At 35.9% G+C, this 22,863-nt stretch overlaps 1 protein-coding gene across 3 annotated transcripts in view; it reads left to right on the top strand.

Annotated features, from left to right (window-relative positions):
• Positions 1–1,934: 1,934 nt before the first annotated feature.
• ACLY (ATP citrate lyase) overlaps positions 1,935–22,863 on the top strand; it is a 59,138-nt gene continuing 38,209 nt past the window's right edge. For 2 of the 3 annotated variants that reach the window (XM_034415944.3, XM_034415943.3), the window contains exons 1-3: positions 1,935–2,225; positions 19,090–19,254; positions 21,277–21,399. In XM_034415944.3, coding sequence (XP_034271835.1) covers positions 19,096–19,254; positions 21,277–21,399 — 282 coding nt within the window. In that variant the 5' untranslated portion in view covers positions 1,935–2,225; positions 19,090–19,095. Of the gene's footprint in view, positions 2,226–2,303; positions 2,460–19,089; positions 19,255–21,276; positions 21,400–22,863 lie in introns of those variants that run through there. The other variant, XM_087893999.1, reaches the window with a different exon arrangement.

Here is a 22,863-nt window from a genome sequence, read left to right as displayed (position 1 = left end):
TTTGATTAACCAGAAGGCTGGATTCTTGATTTGCCTAAGGTAACTAAAGATCTGAATTTATATTGAAATTGGAGATTTCATATTTTCTTTACATAGGCATTGCATTATATTTCCCATTTTATAAATGGGCAGAAAAAGAAATAATATGGCTAAGCCATTATTCACATCAGTTCAATATTCTTTTAGCAAGATGGCTTAATTATTCTATTATTTATGTAGGAAGAAAATCCAGTCCTGTTCTAAGCCGGCAGAAATAATAAAATGGAGACTGGCTGATTGGAAAGAAGGTCACTATTTATTTGAATGGCAGAAACTTCAGCAACAGCAGGATGTTTCTGGGGTGGCTGACAAAATGGCTCAGTGAGTGGACGGATCTTTATAGGGTTCTGGGATTTTTTGATTGAGATGCTCTGGGGGGGCGGGTTGTGCAATGTAGTGAGACTCCTGTCTTTTACTATTCTAATGGTGGTGAATAAATCTTATTATGTTCTATAGGTCATGTCCTGCCTTTAGAATTCAGGTGGGGGAATGTAGATTTTAATCCCATCAGCTCCAACCTCTTGTGAGTTTTGTTTATGAATAGATTAGCCGAGTCTTCCTGAATGGATACAAAATCTCCATTCCAAAAGACCAGTTTCTTCTGCTTGAGGCTGTTTTCCTATGCAGGAAGACTGGGGCTGCTTTCTGCCTTTAAGAATATGTTTCCCCATTTCTCCTTTGAGGAAATATAATATTCTGCCTCTTTTTAATATTAATAATAAAGAATATTTTAATCTGGGCTGGGCTGGGGCTTCCTACATTAAAATAAACAATTTTAGTGCTGAAATTGTCTGTGCAAACAATCACACACAGTTAGCTAAGACATTTTGCTGCTTGGGGTAGAGTAGCTAACTTTCTTTAGTTTCATATTTAGAAATTAATTATTAAATTATTTTGACACCTAAAGAAGAAAATCTCATAGACAAATCACTGAGCAAGCTTGTCCTTGCAAGAAAACTTTCTCCCTCTGCCCAGTGACAAGACCAATGTCAATACTGTCCAAAAAACAAAAATGAATAAGTTTATGCCTTTTTAAAATTTTTAACCAATGTATCATTGCATGAACTTTTATGAATCACAGTTCAATCCATCAGATATGTAGTTATGAAAAAGATTATATATGTGTGTGTGTGTGTGTGTATACACACACATTCATGTGTGAGAAAGCAATGACAAAAAGAAAAATTAATCACCTACAATATTGTTCATAGGATTTCTTCTATATGGTAATACTGAAAACACATTTTGTTCCTTATAAAAAACAGGTCAGCTAGTCCAGCACCCTTGTTTTTTGCTAATAATTGACTATGACTATCTGAGAGCAGATTGGCTGCAACTGCTACTATTCGGCTGTTTCTAGTTAACAAGGAGTCATTGAAGCATTGCTTTTATTTTCGCTGCCTTCTGCTTGGTTTTTAAATTTCCTGGAAATTTAAAGTGTAGAAATTGTGTAGAAACCTTTGCTGATGAAATGAAGAAGTGAAAAAAAAAAGGTATACCATGCACAATTTAGTTGTAGTCTCACCCACACTTATTTAAAACATAGATAACTAGTAGTAAAATTATAATTTTATAATTGGAAAGAAAAAAAAGAGAAATTTTGGCGCAAGCGCTGGGATTTCCAACACGTTTAGAAGCAGTTTTTTTCTATTTCTAAAGACGAGAGGCTCCGAAGACCCCTTTTCAAATGTAACTAGGTTTTTGCATTAACTTCCCCACTGATAAAATTAGTGAAACAAATACTCTTTACAATGATAGAAACAGGATATTTTAAAATAAAACCACCCTAAAACAACTTGTCCACGGTTTCCCGGCCCCCTACTGCCTCCACACGAGATGAAAGTCGAAAGTCACAGATTAAAAAAAAAAAAACTGCAACTCCCATTAAGCTTTGCAACTCTCTCCCGCTCCACCCCCCCCCTAAGCGTACGGTGTTCTGCCCACGGGAGGTGAGCCAATGAGCGAAGTCAGGCACTGCTCAGGCAAGCAGCACGTGGAGAAAATGCTGCCCTATGGCAGGCCTGGAGTGCATCTAGCCATATGAGAAGAGTCAGAGGAGGCGGTGGCGGCGGCGAGAGAAAAAGACGGAGAGGGAAGCAGCAGGAAGACTTGGACAAAGGCAGCAGGATCTATTTCAGAGTTAGGAAAGGCCTGGCCTGCGAAGGGCAAGGCATTTTAACCCTAAGGTAAGCGGGAAGGGGAGAGATTCGGGAAATATTGTATTCCTTTCTTTTAAGCTTTTTCCTTAACTACGCCTTTCACAGGGATGTGTGGGAAATAAATGCACTCCTCGGACTGCTAAGGACATTTAAAACAAGGCACTTTTCTGGTTTATCGTCGTTGGAGCAATTCCTTTTCCTCCTAGCAGAGTTGAAACCAACGCAGCAGTTCTATATGTGTCCAGTCGCTGAATAGAAGCGGTACCTGTTCACTTTTTATTTAAAGTTCTGCTTCCCGGATGGTGCTATGTAGATAAATAGTTACTGTTGCATTACATATATTCAGCATCAAAAGTGCATCATACACTATGGCAAGTGTATCTGTGGATTGTGAAACAAGTGGGCTGCGGAGTAATCCCCTAGTTTGCACACAAACTTTAAAACCCACAGAGTGGCAATTTATATTAATTGAGCAAAATATTACCTAAGTTAATGGAGATTTCTCTCTCTCTTTCTAGAAACTTTTGATAACAAGTTAATAAAATCATAAGATAGAGGGAAAGCAAGAAAGACAGACGTAGAATAGTTTTAGCTTCTCCTACATTGGAAGGGAAAAAATATGCTACCACTTCAGGAATCGATGGAGTCATTTTTCTCTTTTCCTCAGTTTGGGAACTTGTGAATCATCTGTTGATATAAATTTGGGATTGAGAAAAGAAAACTGATTTCCCACACACTTCTTTAAATCTGCAGACTTCCCAACTGCAAGGCATGGTGTTCATGGCTCATTTTCAAAAGCTTCAGAAAATCCTCACAAATATGATACATAGTTCATTTTCTTTTTAAGAGCCTAACGATCCTTCATATTCTATGAATGCCTGTTTTTTTAGGATTAAATGCCTAAGAAGGCAGTCCTTGCTTCCTTCAGGCATTTGCCTCTACAATGAAGAAAAATACAGGATATGTAGATATTTTGTGTTTGTTTGTATCCCACCTTTTATTATTTTTACAAATTATTATAATTTATTATTTTTACATATAACTCAAGGTGGTGAACATATCCAACACATTTGTCTCCTATTTTTCCCACAACAATAACCTGGTGAATTGGGTTGGATTGAGAGAGAATGACTATCCCAAGGTCACCCAGCTAGCTTTCATGGCTGAGACAGGACTCGATAAAGACCATTTAATGCAGCAGTCACCAACCTGTGGTCCAAGGACCACTGGTGGTCCGTGAAAAAATTTTAGTGGTCCACAGAAAAATTATTTGATTTTTTTATATTGTACCAAATACTATTTATCTTTTAAAAAAATTCATGTTAGTGGTCCGCGGGATTTAAAATTATGAATTTATTGGTCCCTGAGGTCCGAAAGGTTGATGACCCCTGATTTAATGTGATACAAAAAAGAATAGAGGAAATAGGTTTCTCCTGTTATGTTTTACCACAGCACCTGAAATATACTACATTGAAAAATTGGTACAAGACAATGATTTGTCTTCATCACACCTTCTACTCTTTCATAGTGATTTTTCTTCTGCTGTTAACTTTTTCCTATGTCTCAGAAGTATATTGATCATCCTGCATTCTCTGAATGAACTGATTGAAATCCAAGCTGAACATTTTTATAGAACCCTAAAATGCCTCAATGAAAGACATGGGCAAAACAATACGCAGGCAAGAGTTAGTGAACAGGATGCCTCTGAGAACATGACTAGTTTAAGATTCTCTATTCAGTACTAGAATGAAGCAACAGGCTGATTTGGACTCTTCTATCCATATTTGTTTCTGTGGATGGCATATGACCTTTTAAAATATGACCTTTTAAAATATCACTGTTGTTAGGTGGGCAGGAATAACAATTTGCTTTTTGTTTTGACACTTAAAATTGATTGAGAGTGTAATGTCACTCTCTTAATGGTAGGACCAACTATTAGGAATCTACAACAAATCACTCAGATATCTACTTTGCTGTATCCCTATATCTCATCAATGTTGGCAGTTGCCAAAAATCTGCAGTGCGATAGAAGGAGTAGGAATAGGAAGCTTTAGCTCACATATTCTTCCTTTTGGACAAAACCATTAATTACCCTGAAGTCTATATGGAGTTAATTGTGTCGAAACAAAAGCTTAGTAAATCTCTAAAATCTCAGGTGAAAATATTTTTAGAGGGAGGTCATTTTAGTGAACATTTTTTGGCCTGGAATCTGATTTGCAAATATATCTTGCAAGTTGTGACTTCTTCCAAGAGAACCTCGTGTGTTTTTTTTCCAAGCAACAATTCTTTCAAATTTTCTAAAGCCGCCTTGCCCTGGAAAAATTTAGCACAGTAGTAGTGGCACAGTGGTTAAAATGCAGTGTTGTAGCCTAACTGCCCACAGTAGGAATTCAATCCCAACCTGGTCAAGGTTGACTTGGCATAATGAGGACCCAGATTGTTGGGGGCAATATAATGACTCTGTAAATCACAATATACAAGTCTGTAAATCGCAGTATTATTGCTATTGCTATTTACCAAACATGGAGAACCTTCCTTATTCTTCTAGATCTCTGCCTTGTTAGAGGAATTTTGGCATATACCAGTAAGCTGTTCAACAGTAGGTAATCAATTTTTTTATTTCTGCCAGCCTTTCCAGGTAGGCCAAACGAGAAATAGACCAGATGAGCTAATTCTACTTTATTATAAGGTTGCCTTAACAGAAAATCTAATAATACAAATCTTCTGTTGTCTCTTTCTACAGCCGGATTATTTAGAATCCTTCCTGAGTGTCTTCTTTTCTTATGCAGCCGTGGGCTCCCCCACTCATTTGATTGTTCCCTGGGCACATCTCTTTCCCAGGTTCCTTACTATTACAGTTTCAGAGGTCTTGTGATGAATTTCTTATCTCTTGTTTCGAATTAACATAATGCCATTGGATACTCTGTCTTAAAAATAGTGGAACAAAAATCTTAGGGAGAAAGGTAAATATTATTGAAAAGTTCTTTAAACCTGTATGAAATACCTGTTTATAAAACCGATATAACATTAACCTTTTCATCATAATGTCACATATAAGCATGGGGAATTGACAGAATAAGGTTCTGATACTAAATCTGGGTGGTTATACTATCACTTGGGTAGTTTGGAAGATTTGCTCTGCTGGATGTTCTTTTTTATGTGTATAATTTACCCACACCCCTTTAAGACAGACTCAAGCAGTTAACTGTTCCAATTAGGAAACCTTGGAATGATAGCCTAGTGGATTTTGAAGGGCCATACTTTTAGGGATGGCTGCCTTAAAATAAAAATCTGATGGATTTTTGTGTATAAGGAAGCTTTTGGGAATGACAGAACAAGAAAATAATTGATCTTTTTCTTTATGTTGTTTATCCACATGTCTAAGCAATTTTGAAGCAGCTGAAATAACCATTAGTTTATTAAGTCACACATCAGTGTGTGGTATGTCAGTTTCATCACTATGCCATTTTCTTCTGAGTCTAATATTTTTGGCTTTATTTTCTGCTGATACTTGTCAGTTTTCTGTGTTGGTCTGTTGTTTTTAGTTGTTCCACTGAAAAAAACTAGGAATCATTTTGATGAAAACCTTAAAGCTTGCAATGAAATGCTGCCTTTTCCACTTTGTTTAAAGACATTAGCAAACCCTAAAATATTTTTTTAATATGATATTAAGTAGTTTTACTCATAGATAATAATTTAAGCTCTTGATCCCTGCTTTGCTCAACTAATTGGAATGTAGCAGCATAGAAGCACATGTAAATATAGTAACTAACAGTACAAATAACTTTTTTTAATTAATTAATAATTTATATTTTCAAATAATCATACAGAGTGCAATCTCATTTTATTCAAATTCTAGTTCAGTGGGTGTTTTTCATTCTCTATCGAAAAGCAGATTGTATCTATGTCTTACATTATTAAATCAGAGAAATGATAAACCCAACCAAGTTAAAGCCATGTTGTTTAAGCTTCTTAATAAAATAAAGGAAATTTCTTTAGATAATTTCTGGAATCTTCCTTTTCATTATTCTGATTGCTGGGATTCATTATAGCTATATTAAAAAGCAGCAATGTAGCCCTTCTATGGCCTTGGGCTTATCTACCTTATGATGGTATTCATGTTAGAATGTACTATTCATTTTTAACTGAATTCTGAACTTATTTCATACAGCAGTTGTTTTATAACTTATTTTAAAATTATTTCCTTAATTTTCCAATTGTTTGATTATTTTTTATGGTTTAGAATGTATTCTCAGTCATTTTATATGTAAAATGAAATATATATATGTGTATTAGGAATGAAATTATATGCATTTAATATTAAGATCACTAAAGTTGAAAAATACATGTTCATTTTCTGGAGTTTTTTAACCTTCAGTCTGACTCCATAAAGCTATATTATCTCTATTTTTCTGTCTGGATTCAGTTGTTGGCAACATTTTTGGAAACATGGCATAAATTACTTATTTGTGAGTTCCAATTCAATCCCCATTTTGATGACAACAATACAACTCTAACTATATTGACTCTTGAGAAGACTGGCCTGGGTAATCTTGCCTTTACCTCTTTGTCAAGCATTTTTCCCCTTCCGAACAAGGCATATTCTTGTGCTAAATGATCTTGTCAAACCACTTTCTGAAATTGGGATCACGGTATTTTAGCTCTGATGAGGAAAAGGCCTCTTTGTGGGCAGGTTATATCACCACTCATACTAGCCACTCAGATGCTTCACTATATTGGTTGCTTAAACCTTTTTGTTCTTGTCATCTGTGGCCTAAAAAAACAAAGACTTGACTTTATTACCATTTTCCCTGAAGTCGTTCTTTTTTAAAAAAATATAATTTTATTTAATTGGTAAAGAAATATAAACAATGAACCAAGAAAAGAAAACTGGAGAGAACAATGGGATATTATTTCCAATATTAAGGGCATCAGCAAAGAAACTTCTGTATTCATATTCTGTTGTATCAGCACTTTTATTAAAACTACTCTTCTTAGGGAGATCTTTGATCCATTTATTTTATTAGGTTAAGGTTTTGTTTTTTTTCAAAACCTTGGACCATGTATCCTGTGCTCAGGAAAGTACTTCTGGAAGTGCTTCTAGAGAGCACCCACTCTTAATATATACTGCTCAAAAAAATAAAGGGAACACAAGCAGAAGACATCCGAGATCTGAATGAATGAAATAGTCTTATTAAATACTTCGTTCTTTACATACAGTAGTTTATACACTGCTCAAACAACTAAAGGGAACACAAAACTACTGTATGTAAAGAACGAAGTATTTAATAAGACTATTTCATTCATTCAGATCTCGGATGTCTTCTGCTTGTGTTCCCTTTATTTTTTTGAGCAGTGTAGTTGAAATAGAAGACATCTCTTCACTAAATGCTTCCATGGGTGATGGTGGGGTATAAAAAACCACTCATCAGAAGGGAAAGGTAACCCTCCCCCCTCTCCTCAAAGCGCTCTCACTGTGCAACTCATTGGCATTTCTGCAAATTGGTAGGATGAGAGAAACTGGTTCTATGTCATAACATGTCAGGTTCTTATTTCCTATTTCTTTTTAAAAAGTCATGGGGACAGAGAGCCTGGTGAGCACTAAGGGGGGATATTTCTAGGCGTCTTGTGTATCCCTGCAAAATACAGCTTCTAGTGCTTGCAACTTCCATACTGTCTGCTGTTAACAGCAACAAGTCAGCTGCACTGGCAAATTTGAATTGAGGAATCTTCATAAATGAATAACCATGCTTAAGTTAATGCTTGTTGAGTGATTTTGAATTTTGCTGTCTATTCATTTTTATGGATAAATTTACATCCCTGCTACATGGATATGTCTAGCATAACAATAACGATTCGCTGTTGAAGTAGAGTAGCTTCACTTAGATCCTTTAAAATTAGTTCTAAGCAGTTTAAGAAGCTTGGCATGTCCCTATCTGCATTGGAGAAAGCTTATCTTGTTCATTAGGAAATGAAAAGTGAGTTTCTGTAATAAAACCTTTAAGAAAAGGTTGATTCAGCATTTGTATTAGACAATTATTAATATGCCACCCTTTTTGCAAGCCAGATTTCTACTTGCAGTATTTACAGAGGGGCAAATGTGATGGAAGATACCCAGCTGCTGACGTTTAGGCTTGCCTTCACTGTGCTGGCCTCTTTTTTATTTGCACAAAGCAGCTTGGACAGCAGTTAAACCTTTGTGGTTTTGAAGGTCCTGTGGTAAATGGCAGCTGTTCTAGCTAAATTCAGTTGAACAAGGATATGATGCCCTTCCTATTTGAGGAAGGCTTTGAGTATTAACAGTTCAGCTGGCATTTCCTGAGTATACTTTGCATTGTTTCAAATCTTTTTGATGAATGCTAATCAGAAGCTGCCTTGAATGCTGTATGTGAATAGGAGCAGAAGGCAGTGGCAAGTTCCTTTTTCAATCTATCAAAGTAGATGCATAGGTCAGATTTGCATAATATTGCTGTCTAGCAGGAATATGTAACCTTCAATGCTGCAACTGCATATTAGAAAGTTAAAGGTATTTAGATAGTGAAGCCTGATAAGTGGATTTCCACTGAGCGAAGAACCAGTGTGCTAATACCTATAATAATGTACAGCAGAGATTTACAAAGTTTCTACTCTGTTCTTAATCCCTAGTTTCACAAAAAGGCAGTGCAAGATAATCACAAAATTGAGGGATAGTATTGCCTCATTACCTGGCAATTTTAACAGTCCTAGACAATTATGCAAGAGTTGGGAACTGCAACTTGCTCCTGACAAATAGGAGAACCACAAGGAGTTGAATCTTTTTGGTCTTTTAAATGTGGGTTTAAGGGTGGAAACGGAAGGGGGAAATCTCTTCGAGACAATCCATTATTAGCCCTCCAAATCTTCCCTACCCATAAAACAGATAAACTGACTGAACAACAATTTTGCCAACCATCACCAACATTGAACAGCAGAATGGGTGAATTTCAGAGACACATTTTGATGTAGTTTTGGAAACTTAAGGGATGTTTTAATGATTGGAATGGAAACATGGTTTGAGATGCTGGCGAATTGCAAGTGGGCCATGAGTTTTGAATCATATTTTGTCTATTGGAAAATAATTTCATTGCTGCAATAATTTTCTAGAGGCTGTAGTAATTTTCTAAGGGCATATAAATAATAGGCTTTGGAAGGGGCAGGCTCAGATTTGGTCATTGCGTGCAAAATTTATTTCAGGAGTTCTTTTTGTGTTACATATTTCTCCATATATTTGAAACTATTCTGATTAAAAAAAAATTGGTATCTCTTCACTTCCTTTCATGTTTCTTCTCTAATTGCAAGAAGGACAACTCATTAAGAGTTGCTTTTGTATCTCACCACTCCTCATTTTTAAAAGTTTTTAATACGACGATGATGATGTGTGATCAAGCTCTATCTCTGCAATTTTCTTTATAGTCATGTTTGTTATTCTTTTCTCAGAAGAGAGTTTTGGACCTCCACCCACCTTCAAAAAAATCTCTTTGTGATTTTTTGGCTGCTTTGCTCAGTTCCAAATTTTTCTCTTTTGGGAAAAATCAGTAGCTCTGGTTGCTGACTGCCTGGAGCTCAAACTGCCTGTTTTTGTTGCCTGCCTTGAATTTCATTTTATAGAAGCTATATTCATAGCATTGTATGAATAGAAGATGAATGAATACAGGAAGCTGTATATCATTTAGATTTCTTTATGCAGGACAGGTTGCTTGTCAATTTTTTTTGACTCAGAATTATTCAGATCTTTCTCTTGTCATGCTTCTTTGCTTTTGCTTCTGACACATTTCTGGCATATTCACAGGATAGGTTGACAGTAACAACTTGAAAAATGTGATCCTTTGGCATAGAAGACCTTAAAACCAGGTTTTCTGTGCCATCCTGAAATGAGTCTTCTCTGACTGCTCCTGATACAAACATGTACTTCTTCAGTACTAATGAAAATTGGGTATAGTCTATTCCTACCATTCCATTAGCTGGAAAATCCATCTTTTTTGTTTGGTGACTAGCCTGATTGCACTTAGAAACAAGTGGAAAAAATGCTGTAATGAAACCTTGCTGATAGAAATTCCAAGGAGATAGAAAGGTTCTATCTTTTTAGTCAAATGACAGAAAATGGCCTTGATTCTTGAAAAAGTAGAAGGAGACATTTTTGTGTATCTATTCCCACATGAATGAATCCTTCTGTGCTTTCTGGATCTATGTATATATGCAGATCTATAAAACAGGTTCCTCTAATTGCAGGTTGCTTCCAAGTAACTGGCTGTCTAACTAGAAGTCAGAGTCTAGCCAATCTTGACTGATCATGAAAAGCTAAGCAGGGTCAGAACTGGTTGTCCTTGAGATGGAAGTCTTTCAGGAAAAAAATCTTTCCAGAAAAAAGCCATTTCTTGTCAATAAAACAGCATAGCTACGGCTTTTAAATTCACCCTACCAGGAATCAAGTTGAAGAACAAAGAATTGGGGAGGGGGGGAAGGGTATTAAAATAATATTGGCTTGCTCTTAAGATTAGTAATAATGCTTTCATCTTGGCTGGCTCTTGTCGACATCACTGAGAAAATAATTGCATGAAATGAATTTGAACGTCATTGAGTTTCAACATGCTCTGGGAAAGCTGCATTTTGCTATTTATCTTTCACCGAGCACTGCATTTTGCTATTTGTTTTTCACTTGTGTTTGTGGAGTTGCTGTTTGCTAAGTAATATATTGATTTCAGGATTCTCCAGAAGCACTGAAGTACAACTCTGTTTCAGCACTTCTTGTTCTAGATCTTGTTGTTGTTGGGATACAGGAATCTTTTTGGATTTAGAGCATATACAATGCATTACCTTTAAGTTATAGATCTATTCCACATAGTGACATCCAGTGACATAGCTGGGGGAAGGTTTGTTCAGCTGTTTTCCTTTGCACATAACATTTATTTGAAGCTGTTAATTTATAGATTGTCAAGCCATTAAAGTAGCTGTGACTTGTGTGTATTCCAAATATCTTTTTCTCTCTCCTACCCATATTTTGATTTAGTTTTCTTTAACACAAGCTGTGAGCTCAGGCGTTATATTTTGTCTATATACCCAGCAATTACATTCAAACCATCAATAAAAATGGGTAATTAAGATGTAATTAAGATTCTGCTTAAGTATGAATACCCTATGAAGAATAAAGTCTACAATCTCATACTGCTTAACAGAACTTGCTCTGAGTAGGCAGTTATAGGATTATTTAATTAATGAATTGATTAATGTTGTATTTTCCGGTGGCTATAATTCTAAGCAACCATAATCTTCAAGTATACAGTCATTAATCGATATGGACATCTTCACTTTCCTTTTTTTAAGACAGAGAAATGTAGCCATACCACTTCTGTTATCAGATACCTTTTACCAAGTACTTAGAGGCAAACACTAGATGGACTGAGGTATTTTTGCAAGGATATATAATGAATTTTTAGCAAAAATATGAATGCAAACCTGCTTGGATTAGAACTATCAGGTCTGGGCTGCAAAAATCTGGGCAACAGGAAACAGGTACAGGAAATTTTAATTGTTTGCTGCTTGATGTTTGGTCAGATTTTTTAAAGCTCTATTACGAAGATGAAAGTCATAACTATTTGCTTCCAAGACCTTCCAAAAACCATCTGCTATTTGCTCAGCTGTAGGAATATGAGTTGTATCTTTGAAAGGCAAAGAGCCTTAATGATTTCTTGACTCTTCAGATTAATTGACTACTTTTTTATCATCATCATTATTGTAGAAGACAATAAGCAACCCACTAGATATTTTACTTCATCTTTATTTTATTTACGTATTTATATCCCACCTTTATTATTTTAACAAATAACTCAAGGCAGTTATCATATTCAACATATATTTCTTCTCATATTTTCCTCACAACAATAACCTTATGAGGTGGATTGGGCTGAGAGAAAGTAACTGGCCCAAGGTCACCTTACTGAATTTCATGGCTAAGGTGAGACTAGAACTCATGGTCTCCTACTTTCTAGCCACTAGACCAAACAGGCTCTGTTAATTTTTAAATTATAACTCCGATAAGCCTTTATGTGCTGGGGACTGATCAGAGTTTTTAAGTCTAAAGCATCTGCAGAATACCAGTGTAGTGCTACCTATCCTTGGATGTAGAGAAATCCAAGTGCCTTAATTGCAAGCAGATTGGACTGGCAGAGTGTGAAACCTTTAAAAGTCTTATAGTCCTTCAGTAGGATTCTGCTTTTGAACTGATTCCCTGCACTTTGTGCTAGCAACACGAAATTTGGCTTTAGGATGAGGTAATATGGGTGCTGTGGAAGCATCTTAGAAAAAGGACGGTAGTCTGATATTCTCTGTGTGTGTATTCATTGTTTGCATGGAAATGGTATTCATTTTATTAGCCTTGACATGTTGGTATGGCAAAAAAATCTGTTGGAAGAGCTGTGGCTTTCTCATTTACCATTCCCAGATCCTGAGAGATAAAGTATGTTTCACAACTGTAGTCAAAAAGATTTATTGTTAGAGTGTGAAAGACCAAGAATTGGTCTCTTGGGAAGCTTTCTGTTGCAATTCTGCACAAGCTACTCTTCTGATCATATGATCATAATCTTATAATTAGAGAAGAAACAAATAGGGTAACCTCTTCCTCAGAACAGAAAAATGATATGAGAGAGAAAGAGAGAGGGAGGGAAGGAGGGAGGGAGGGAAGGGGAGAGAAGGGAGAGAAAGAGCGAGAGAGCTTTAGTTTTCCAATATGAAATAGCACTTAAGAGTATATGATTAGGACTAGATACACACAGATTCAGGTTTTTGCCATCCCTGGACCTTCACGTGACAACTTAGGGCAAATCACAAGCCCTCTGTCTTACTATCTTGAGTAAGAGAAGAGAAGTTGGATAGAAGTCTGACATAAATAACTTAAAAGTTCATCCTAGATGGGATTGCTGGAAGAATGCCAAGGTAAAAGATTAAACCAAACAAGGTGAAGCAGTTAACTTCTTGGGCTGAGTGCCTTGGGATCACAGGAGCCTTCAACTATTTGATTTCAGAACAAGGCTAAAAATTCTCTGAGGGAAGATAAGTTGAGAGTTCTTGCTTAAGGGAGGGAAAGAGGGAGAGAATGTGACAAGGACCACATCAGCCTCTTCAAATCCTCTTTCTTGTGTTTTGCAACCTTGGCTATTAATAGAGGCTCTTCAATCAGCAGACTTGATTGCTTTACCTGTAATTGTGTCCTCCTTGTCCTCCTGCTGTGGTATCTCACAGCTTTTTAAATGTGAGGAAAAGACTGTGTGGTGTATATATGCGGGATTAGAGAGGGTTTCTAAAAAAGATAATCACAGAATGCAGTTGATGGGTTTAAACACCAGGTGACTCAGTCAAAACAATGTCCAGACCTCTTGTACCTGAAACAGAGATACACTATACTTAATATTTGCTAATATTTATTTATTTATTTTATTTTATTTTATTTTATTAAATTTATATGCCGCCCTTCTCCTGTAGGATTCGGGGCGGCGCACAGAATAAAAACATGTAACAATAAGAAATCCTAAAAACAGCCAATATAGAACCCCAAACAGAATAAAATCTTGTAGCAGATCAGGGAAATTGCTGAAACAGCCATGTCTTCAGGTCGGTGCGGAAAGTGCGGAGGTCAGGGGCCGTCCGGAGCCCGAGGGGTAACTCATTCCAGAGGGTCGGTGCGGCCACCGAGAATGAGAATAGCTGTACTCTAGTTATTTTTCAGTGACTCTTCTCTGCTATGTATATAAAGTTGGGCTCCCACTCCACAAGAACCTTTAGAGATCAAATATTTCTATTTTAATGTATTTTTAATATCATATTTGTAACCTACTTTAAACATCTCTGGGGAAAAAATGGTGTGGGAATTAGTACTTGGAATTAATACCAGGAATATGAGCCCTTTGCCTTGTAAATCAGCCCTATTTTATTTTGATTGCTAGTAGTTTTCCAAAACTTTAATGCTGATCTATGTCTGATCTTTTTAAATCAGATTACATGGCATTCATATATAAGAAATATCTGTCTCTCTATTGTTCATCAGAAGTTCAAAGGGAATGAGATTTTCACTTTGGGCTGAATCAGCCTATGTGTTGAACCCATATATATGGAGAAGAAGTAGACAAACATTTCTGTAAATTTATTTTGCAAGATCACTTACTTTTCCAGTACTTCTGCCTAGTCAAGAATTTTATGTATGGAAGATAATGATGTGGAAAACAGGCTTCCCAAAGCATGGATAATCAGGAATTGCGTATGAATGTCTTAAAAATGAGGGGGATGGGAACCATAGCCTCAACTCTTCCATGAACAGAAATATTTGCTGGAAACAAGATTAATTTATAACTCTCGAATACAATCAGGTTGTTGATAACATCTGTTTGCTATGAAATGGTACAGAATGGGCAAAGAGCTAAGGAGTTTCAAAATTTGTTCTAAAACAGTCAGAGCAATACAGAGATAACCATGCTTATTATACAATTTGTATAGCAGTGGAAAGCATGCTAGATTCATAGCAATCTGATAACTAATGTTACATTAAAATTTAGAGCTTTACAAATCAGAGCGGAATGTGGCAACCAAACCTTATTTTCTATAATTCTCATCATGATAGGATAATAGTGTGAGCCAACATAGATATTGTTCAAAGATGAGAAGATTTAAATGAACAACCTGACACAAAAACATTTAGTACTGATGACATACATTTGTTCCTATCTGTGTACCAAGAAGTGTATCTAGAAATAAATGCTTAGTCAGCACAGTACAAAAATCCGTTTGGGTGATGGATTTCAGATGATTTGTAGAGAGAGAGAGCTCTGAATATCTTTATCTGTAACCACGCAAGAAATGAAAATGTGAGTTAATATTTCCTTGACTATCAGATGTTTAAATATAAGCAAGAATTTCATAAAAGAATAGTGAGTCATTTTTTAAAATAAGAGAACTCAGCTTTATATAGTTAGCATATGCCCTTCTTTCTGGCTCAATTTTATGTTAATTGGTTACTTGGTTTGTGCCTGGAATCTTAAGCCAGGAAAGGAAGCACACTGATGAGAAGAGGGAACCAAAGCACTTGGTTAGGAAGTTTGGCTTTCTTGCTGGCTGCAGGGGAAGTGAAGACTTTTCTTCCTAATTTCCCCTTGAAGAACTGCTGCTGTTTAGCCTGTGGTATTTTTCTTCATTTTTAAAAAAGCACATTTATTATGGGCAAAAAGGTAAGAGAGGGGAAAAGCATTCATTCAAATATTAAAAAAGAAAGGAGCACTTCAAACTATTGTAGGGTTTATGGGAAATATGCCTTATGGTTATTCACTTTTCCAACATACATTTGGAATATTTTAGATAATTTCTCTGATGTCATGATTCATAATTTTATAAAAAATCTTTTTGATCATAACATAATGCAAATTTCAACCTTTTCACTATATATTTTCCTATTGATCATCTCTTTATTATAACCAAAATTCTTAGCCCACTTTATCATGTATTCTTTAATCTGCTATTCCCTTTCAAATTTCAACAAAAATTTATATAGTTTAGCAATTATATGTTCATCGTGCTAGCCATTGTACTTCCAATCCTGTCTTTCTTTGCTCCATATTAATGCCAAGACAGTTTATCCATTTTAAATCTTTCTGGTAACTGAAAACAAGAAAACCACTGATAGCTATTTCCTTTATATTATTATATGCCCAACGATTTGACACTAACTCCATGGAGGAATTGTGGTGAAATGACAGAACTTGCTGAGATGGTCAAACTGACTTCATTGCTAAGAGAAAGTTCATTATTGATATAGATCAATGACTGGAAACTCCTTGTGGACTTCTTAAAACAATTTTGTGGCATTTGATTTGGTGATAGAATACTTGTCACACATGAATGAACTAATGATATACAGACAGGGAGATGGAACCCAGATGGAGGAGTGTGTCTAATGTTTGTAACTATCTTATAGATATAAATAAGCATTTTTGTACAATTTACTGAAAGTCAGATCTCAATACACTTAATATAAATGGTCCTATATAATATTGACTTGAAAAATATACTTCATATCATTTATCAGGTAATAAAATTATTTTAAACAGACTTTCACAAAATCACCACGGAGGGTACTTATTTTGACAATTTCTCCCTACTCTAGAAAATGAATGAGTTCATACTGAGGCTCATTAAATTTTACTGCTGCTTAGAATGGCTCAGTGCTCAAACTCCAAATCCAAAAAAAATGGACCTGCTAGCTCAGTCTTTACTTAAGGGAGATGGGACAAGCCAAAATGAACTTTCTTATTTGCCTTAAAACAAACTGCAAGAAGGCAGTTTAAAAACAAGGATGGACAGTGAACCTGAATTTCTCTTTTGGTTTGCCTGGTAACTCAGACAGTCACTTTGAAATATTTGAAAAAGGTTATTTTAACACTAAGAAGTAGTACTCGTAAAGAATAAGTCAAAATTAGTAAAGAAAGTATTTCTTCTTTTTAATAATGGTTTCCCCTTCAAACTAGCAGTTTCAATTTAATACTATCTAATAAAATTGTTAACATTTTTGAATCAAACATTTCTTTTTCCAGAAAATTTATTATAAACTTTGAATTTGGTGGGACTTGCTTCTTAGTAAGTATAAACTTTACAATGAAATTCAGCCTAAGATGGTGCAGAAGTCTTCCAGAGATATTGTTCCTACAACGTTATAGGCATTTCTTAGAAATAAGCATCTCACTGGCAAAAGTGTAGTTTTTCCTACATAGCACAAGTATGCTATCCTTACAATCTTTTAAGAGTAATAGCAGTTTTAATATTTGAGAGTAAAAGAAAAACTATTAAGAGAATAATTTTGTTAGAGAATTTGGGCACAGTCTGTATACTTTGTGCATATGTACTTTAAATCTACAGGATGAGATGCTGATTTTTGTGAGCAGATAAATTTATATATAAACTTAATCTCTCTAGAAAGTACTAGCTTTTTAAAAATACTTTTTGATACCTAGGTATGGGTCAGGAATGGTAGTCTTAAATGGCTCAGAATTCCCTCTTAACAGCAGATGATTCATCATGCTCCTATGATGAATCAATAAGACTATAATATCAATAAATGCTTGTTGCTATATATTATGTTCAGTTCCATAGGAAATTGTGGAATAAGGAACTGAAAGATCCAGTACAAGAATATCAATGGAAAACTATTTTGGCAAGTTTCTAGAGTAGAAATTATGATTTATCCAATTGCACTGATTATTTTACAGAAATTGAACTGTTATGGATTATTTGAGAAGAAATTGGTAGATTCACCTCATTACTTCCCTCGACACACAAAGCACTAAAAAAGGAAGTAAAGATGAAAAATAAGAAGACCTCATTACTACAGTATAGAAATGAATGCAGAAGAAGATAAACAGGCCGTGAATGCCTCTTTGAAATCAAAAAACAAAACAAATAACCCAAAGTTGGAAGATAAGACAAGACAATGTTTGGAGGCATACCCTTTCTATCATGCTTATTGGAGATGTAAAAAAAGCTAACATACTTTGGATTCAAATGAACAAATTAATATAGAGATTTTAATATAGATTTTATTAATATTCAATTGAAGTCAAAACTTTTCCTTTTTGGACTGATAGATACACAGAAAAGAATCATGGGAGATTATTTCAATATATGATTGCTACAGCAAGAATTTTTTTCTTTATTTATAACATTGTATATTTTTTAATTGTTTTTTGCATTCAGTTAAAAAAAAGTGATAAGAGGAAAAAAGATTCCATCCATCTATCTCTTTATCCATGTTATTAACAGAAATATAGAGTGTACTGTAGAGCTCAGTCAGTTCCTGACTTCAGTTTTAACAAGGACAGATAAATGAGCGGAGGAAAGGAAAGGAGAATTCAAGGAGCATTACAAACCAATCAGTCTGACATTGATACCTGAGAAGATTCTAGAGCAATTATAAAAAGGCCAATCAGTGGGCACTTTGGAAACATGCAGTTACTATTAAAAGTCAACTCTTGTCAAAAACAATTCTTAGCTGATTAAAACATGAACTACGTGTTTTACATGGCACCTTCCTTATCAGATTATTGCAGTGTTGATGTAATAGATTTGATTTGAGTAAATAAATCATTTGCTGGAACTCTCCCTAACACTGTGGTTAGTGAATTAGATAAGCATGAATTGAGTGGCATAGTAGTTACATACTGGTAGTTAGCTGACTTAAAAGCCATTTATAAGAATGCCATTTGCCTGATTCTGAAGATTTGAACTGATGTATGCAAATAGTTTTTTTCTGGCATTTTTCCATCAGTGTTAGCTTCAGTTCTTCCTTTTCTTCCTGCTCTTCATAAATGTTTGGTAGAACACATGCTCCCATATTGGAGAAACTTGAAACTTGAAAGTAAAGATGAAATGCTCTTTCCTATGTTTTAGTGTTCTTGTTTGGTGTTTCGACTGAGTAGATGGAAATTTATTCTTTTTTTTTTCTCTATTGATTCCTTTTTCTGATTCTTAGCTAAGGAATCTCATTTTTAAATGCAAATTATATAACAAAAAGTTTAAAAATTAAATTAAAGCAAATCCTAAAATTAATAATTAAAAAAGCATCTTTGGAAGGAATGCATTCCACAGAGTGGGAAATTCACTTTCACTAGTTGTTACTGGGCCTTCTCCATATGTTGAATTGTACAGTCCTGCAGAACTGTTATGCCTTGGTTTCTGGAATAGAGTTAATGTTGACAACAGTTATATTGGAGATGCAAGAACCACTTTAAGTATAGAAAAGTTTTGAGTCATATTTCTGTCAGTAAAGCCATGTTAAAATAAATATTGTAAAGTCAAATATTTTATAAGTAACTGTAGTATATCTTTTTCTAATTCACCTTAGGTAACCATGTCTGCCAAAGCAATTTCTGAACAAACGGGGAAGGAGTTTTTGTATAAATACATCTGCACCTCTTCAGCTGTCCAGAATCGCTTCAAATATGCCAGAGTAACACCTGATAGTGATTGGGATCGGCTCATCCAAGATCATCCCTGGTTATTGACTGAGGTGAGAAAACAAAACTGTGTCTTGTAACATCCTGGAGCTATCTGATATTCCTACTGAACACTTCCTCTCTTTAGATCCATTCTTAACTCGGAAGGCTAGCAACAACAGTCTATAATCTCAACATTTTCAAAATAAGAAAAAATATAAATCCTAGAAAAGCCTTTGTCTATGTATTTGGCTAATAAGCAGCAATGCAAGTCTTTATATACCATCATTGAATTTCCATTTCCTAGGCCAGGTTAGGTAGAATGAAAAACCATCTTTGTATTTGAGATTCCTACTGAGATTCTCATTAAAAATTACTTGCAGCCATAGCTGATTGCTGTTGGGTGAAGCTTGGGGAAAAGTTACCATCTTCATCAGGGACAGACCACCTGCTTCCTAATCTCAAGCATCCTTTGTGAAATTTAAATTCAGAAATCTAATAAGAGAGGGAGAAAGCAGTACTAGAAAAGAATGGTGTCAGAAAAGCCCCTTCTTGGTTTAGCTCCACTCAATCCCCCAACCTTAACAGGTTGCTTTTGAGACAACACAACACAGGGCTCTTTCTCTTAACAGAAAGAGCTCTTAACACTAGCATCTTTGTAGCAGATTTGATTATAATAAAACAAAGTGACCAAATAGATAGTATAAGTCGAAACAAAGGATAGATATAGGTCAATAAAGATTTATAGTGGACAGCAAGAAGGGAATGACCAAAGAAGGAAGAGTCAAATACAAATAGAAATGTATATTACAGTTGCGATAAACTGGACATGTATAGAAATTGATGTTTACATGTTTTTATGTTTTGTACGTTTCACTGTCTTGTTTAGTTTGTTTTTATAAATAAAAATTTAATTAAAAAACAAAACAAAACAAAGGATGGTTAGTGGATGTATTTTGCTTTCCAACTGATCATCATTTTATCTTTTATCTTCTGTGGATAAAGTAGCATATTAGATGCCTTTCACTAGCTTGCTTTCTTGCTTTGATTTGATTTAAAGCTGCCCCAATCTTTGTGATTATGGGAGGCTTACAGTGCAGCAATAAAAGAATAAAAAAATTAGAATATATCACCCAGAAGAAAAAATACCACCCTTTCTGACCCAGGACCTGCGGTACAGCCACGTGTTAAAGGTTTCCTTAAACATGGACAGGGTAGAGGCCATATAATCTTGGGCAGAATGGTGTTCTAGAAGGAAGATGTTCTTTATTTTCATTTTTGCTTTGAAAAGTTCTGGGAACCTTCTTTTTTCAAATTACTTTATTGTGAAAGCAAAGTAGAGACATTCTGTCCCTGATTACTTTGGGTTGCTTGTTCTCCTGGCTCCCATCCAATTTAATCACATTTGGAGCATGCATCTGCAATACAGTCCCATTTTTCTTGCTGATGGAGGACAGCTCTATTGATAGCTAATTAAATACTATGCACTTAGTTACATGACTCAGTTGTTGCCTTGTGTCAGCAAGGAAGATATAAGATCAGGAGTTCTGCCAGGAGACAGGAAGGGTTCTGAATATCCTTTTAATTTAATGATAGGATGCCTAAATTAGGAACAGAAAGAATGCTTTCAGATCCCTGGTTCTGACATCAGTGTTCGCTATACTGCTGTTAACATTTGTGATGAGCACAGTTACTTACAAGTAAACAGATAGGAAAGTTGTCTTAAAACTACGAAGTATCTTACCATTGTACAAGACTGCTTCTGCTAATCACAGGGATTCTGTTGTCCATGATGCTTTCTTCTAGCCTTCATTGTTGTATTTGTGAGGCAGGGATAATGTCATGGTAGTGATGATGCTTTCTAAAGGTGTAACATGAAAATATACCAAAATGAATACATATATTACTTCCAGGAAGTTTTATCAATCAAACTGACTCTTTTATATTGTTTATGGCTGAAATGATCAAATTATGGTACTTCTCATGGAGAAACAATGCCTGAATTTTCTGAAAAAGCATGTAAGCTATGACAAATCTGATATAATTACCCACAAGGTTAGTTTTTCATTTCTGGGGTTTCCTTTGAAACATTCTAGCGTCTTGTGGTGAAACCTGATCAGCTGATAAAACGTCGTGGTAAACTTGGCTTGGTCGGTGTGGATTTTAATTTAGATCAAGTGAAAGCCTGGCTGAAACCACGCCTTGGAAAAGAAGCTACAGTAAGTATTATTTATTTCTCAGTAAACTGCATAATTTGGACATTGACCTTGGGAAAGGATATGGAGTGAATGAATGAATGAATGAATGAATCAATCAATCAATCAGTCAATCAATCAAGGCACCAAACGTATTTGGAGAACATAACATGGCACTGAACTATTTTGTATTTTATAATGAATGTCCTTAGCATATAGTACCTATAGGAATCACCATGACCATAGGTCCATCTACATCATGGGAAATTCACTTTCCACCTCCCACTTTAAGATCTTCACTGGAGTTGATAAGGCCATTTCTAGGAGGTGAATGCATTCTGAATAGCCTATGACAGCTTTTGTTTTGGGAGGAGAATATGACTTGCTTAGGAATAAGGATGTCATTGGGAAAAGGAAGGATGAAAGTGAAACAATCACATGGGCAGAAAGAGAAGTGCAGAATGTAAAAAAGATAAAAGCAACATTCGCCAGTTGCGTCCCTTTCTGGATCGGGACTCGTTACGCACGGTCACTCATGCCCTCGTCACCTCCCGCCTGGACTATTGTAATGCTCTCTACAGGGGGCTCCCCTTGAGGAGCACCCGGAGGCTCCAACTGGCGCAGAGTGCGGCCGCGCGGGTGGTAATGGGAGCGTCATGGCGCTCCCATGTGACACCTCTCCTGCGCGAGCTGCACTGGCTCCCGGTGGTCTTCCGGGTGCGTTTCAAGGTTTTGGTTACCACCTTTAAAGCGCTCCATGGCTTAGGACCTGGTTATCTACGGGACCGCCTACTACCACCAATAGCCTCCCACCGGCCAGTACGCTCTCATAGAGAGGGACTCCTCCGGGTGCCGTCAGCCAAACAATGTCGGCTGGCGACCCCTAGGGGGAGAGCCTTCTCTGTGGGGGCACCTACCGTCTGGAATGAGCTCCCCCCAGAGATACGGAGGATCCCGGATCTGCGCACCTTCCGCCGCGCTGTGAAGACTCTTTTATTCCATCAAGCAGGCTTGGCCTAATTTCCTCCCTCTTTTAATATATAACTTTTAAATCTGTTCTTAAATTATTGGGGTGTTTTAATTTGTCTGGGCCAAAATGATTTAATTTGATTTTAACTGGTTTTTTAAATTTTTGTATTTATGTATTTTATTGCTTGGCTGTTCACCGCCCTGAGTCCTTCGGGAGTAGGGCGGTATACAAATCAAATAAAACTAAAACTAAACTAAACATAGAGAAAAAGAGATGCATGAAGAGATACTTTAAAAAAAAGAATTCATGCCGATCTCCGAGAATTTGCATAATTTTTATATAGAATTTCCTTCCTTTTCAAGTTACCATCCTTCTTGTCTTAACAGACCAAACACATATTTCCAGGCTTTCCAGGGTTGCTGCATAAAAAAACGCAAAAAAACATGGGTGCAAGGCATTAATACTTTCCTCACAGTTATGACAATTATGATGGCCATCTTCCATCCAAATCACTGTTG

Source organism: Pantherophis guttatus, chromosome 4 (assembly GCF_059756535.1).
Source record: "Pantherophis guttatus breed Tessera chromosome 4, ASM5975653v1, whole genome shotgun sequence".
NCBI classification, from domain to species: Eukaryota; Metazoa; Chordata; class Lepidosauria; order Squamata; family Colubridae; genus Pantherophis; species Pantherophis guttatus.
The sequence above is the reverse complement of the archived record's forward strand: the minus strand, read 5'-3'. Positions and strand labels throughout refer to the sequence as shown.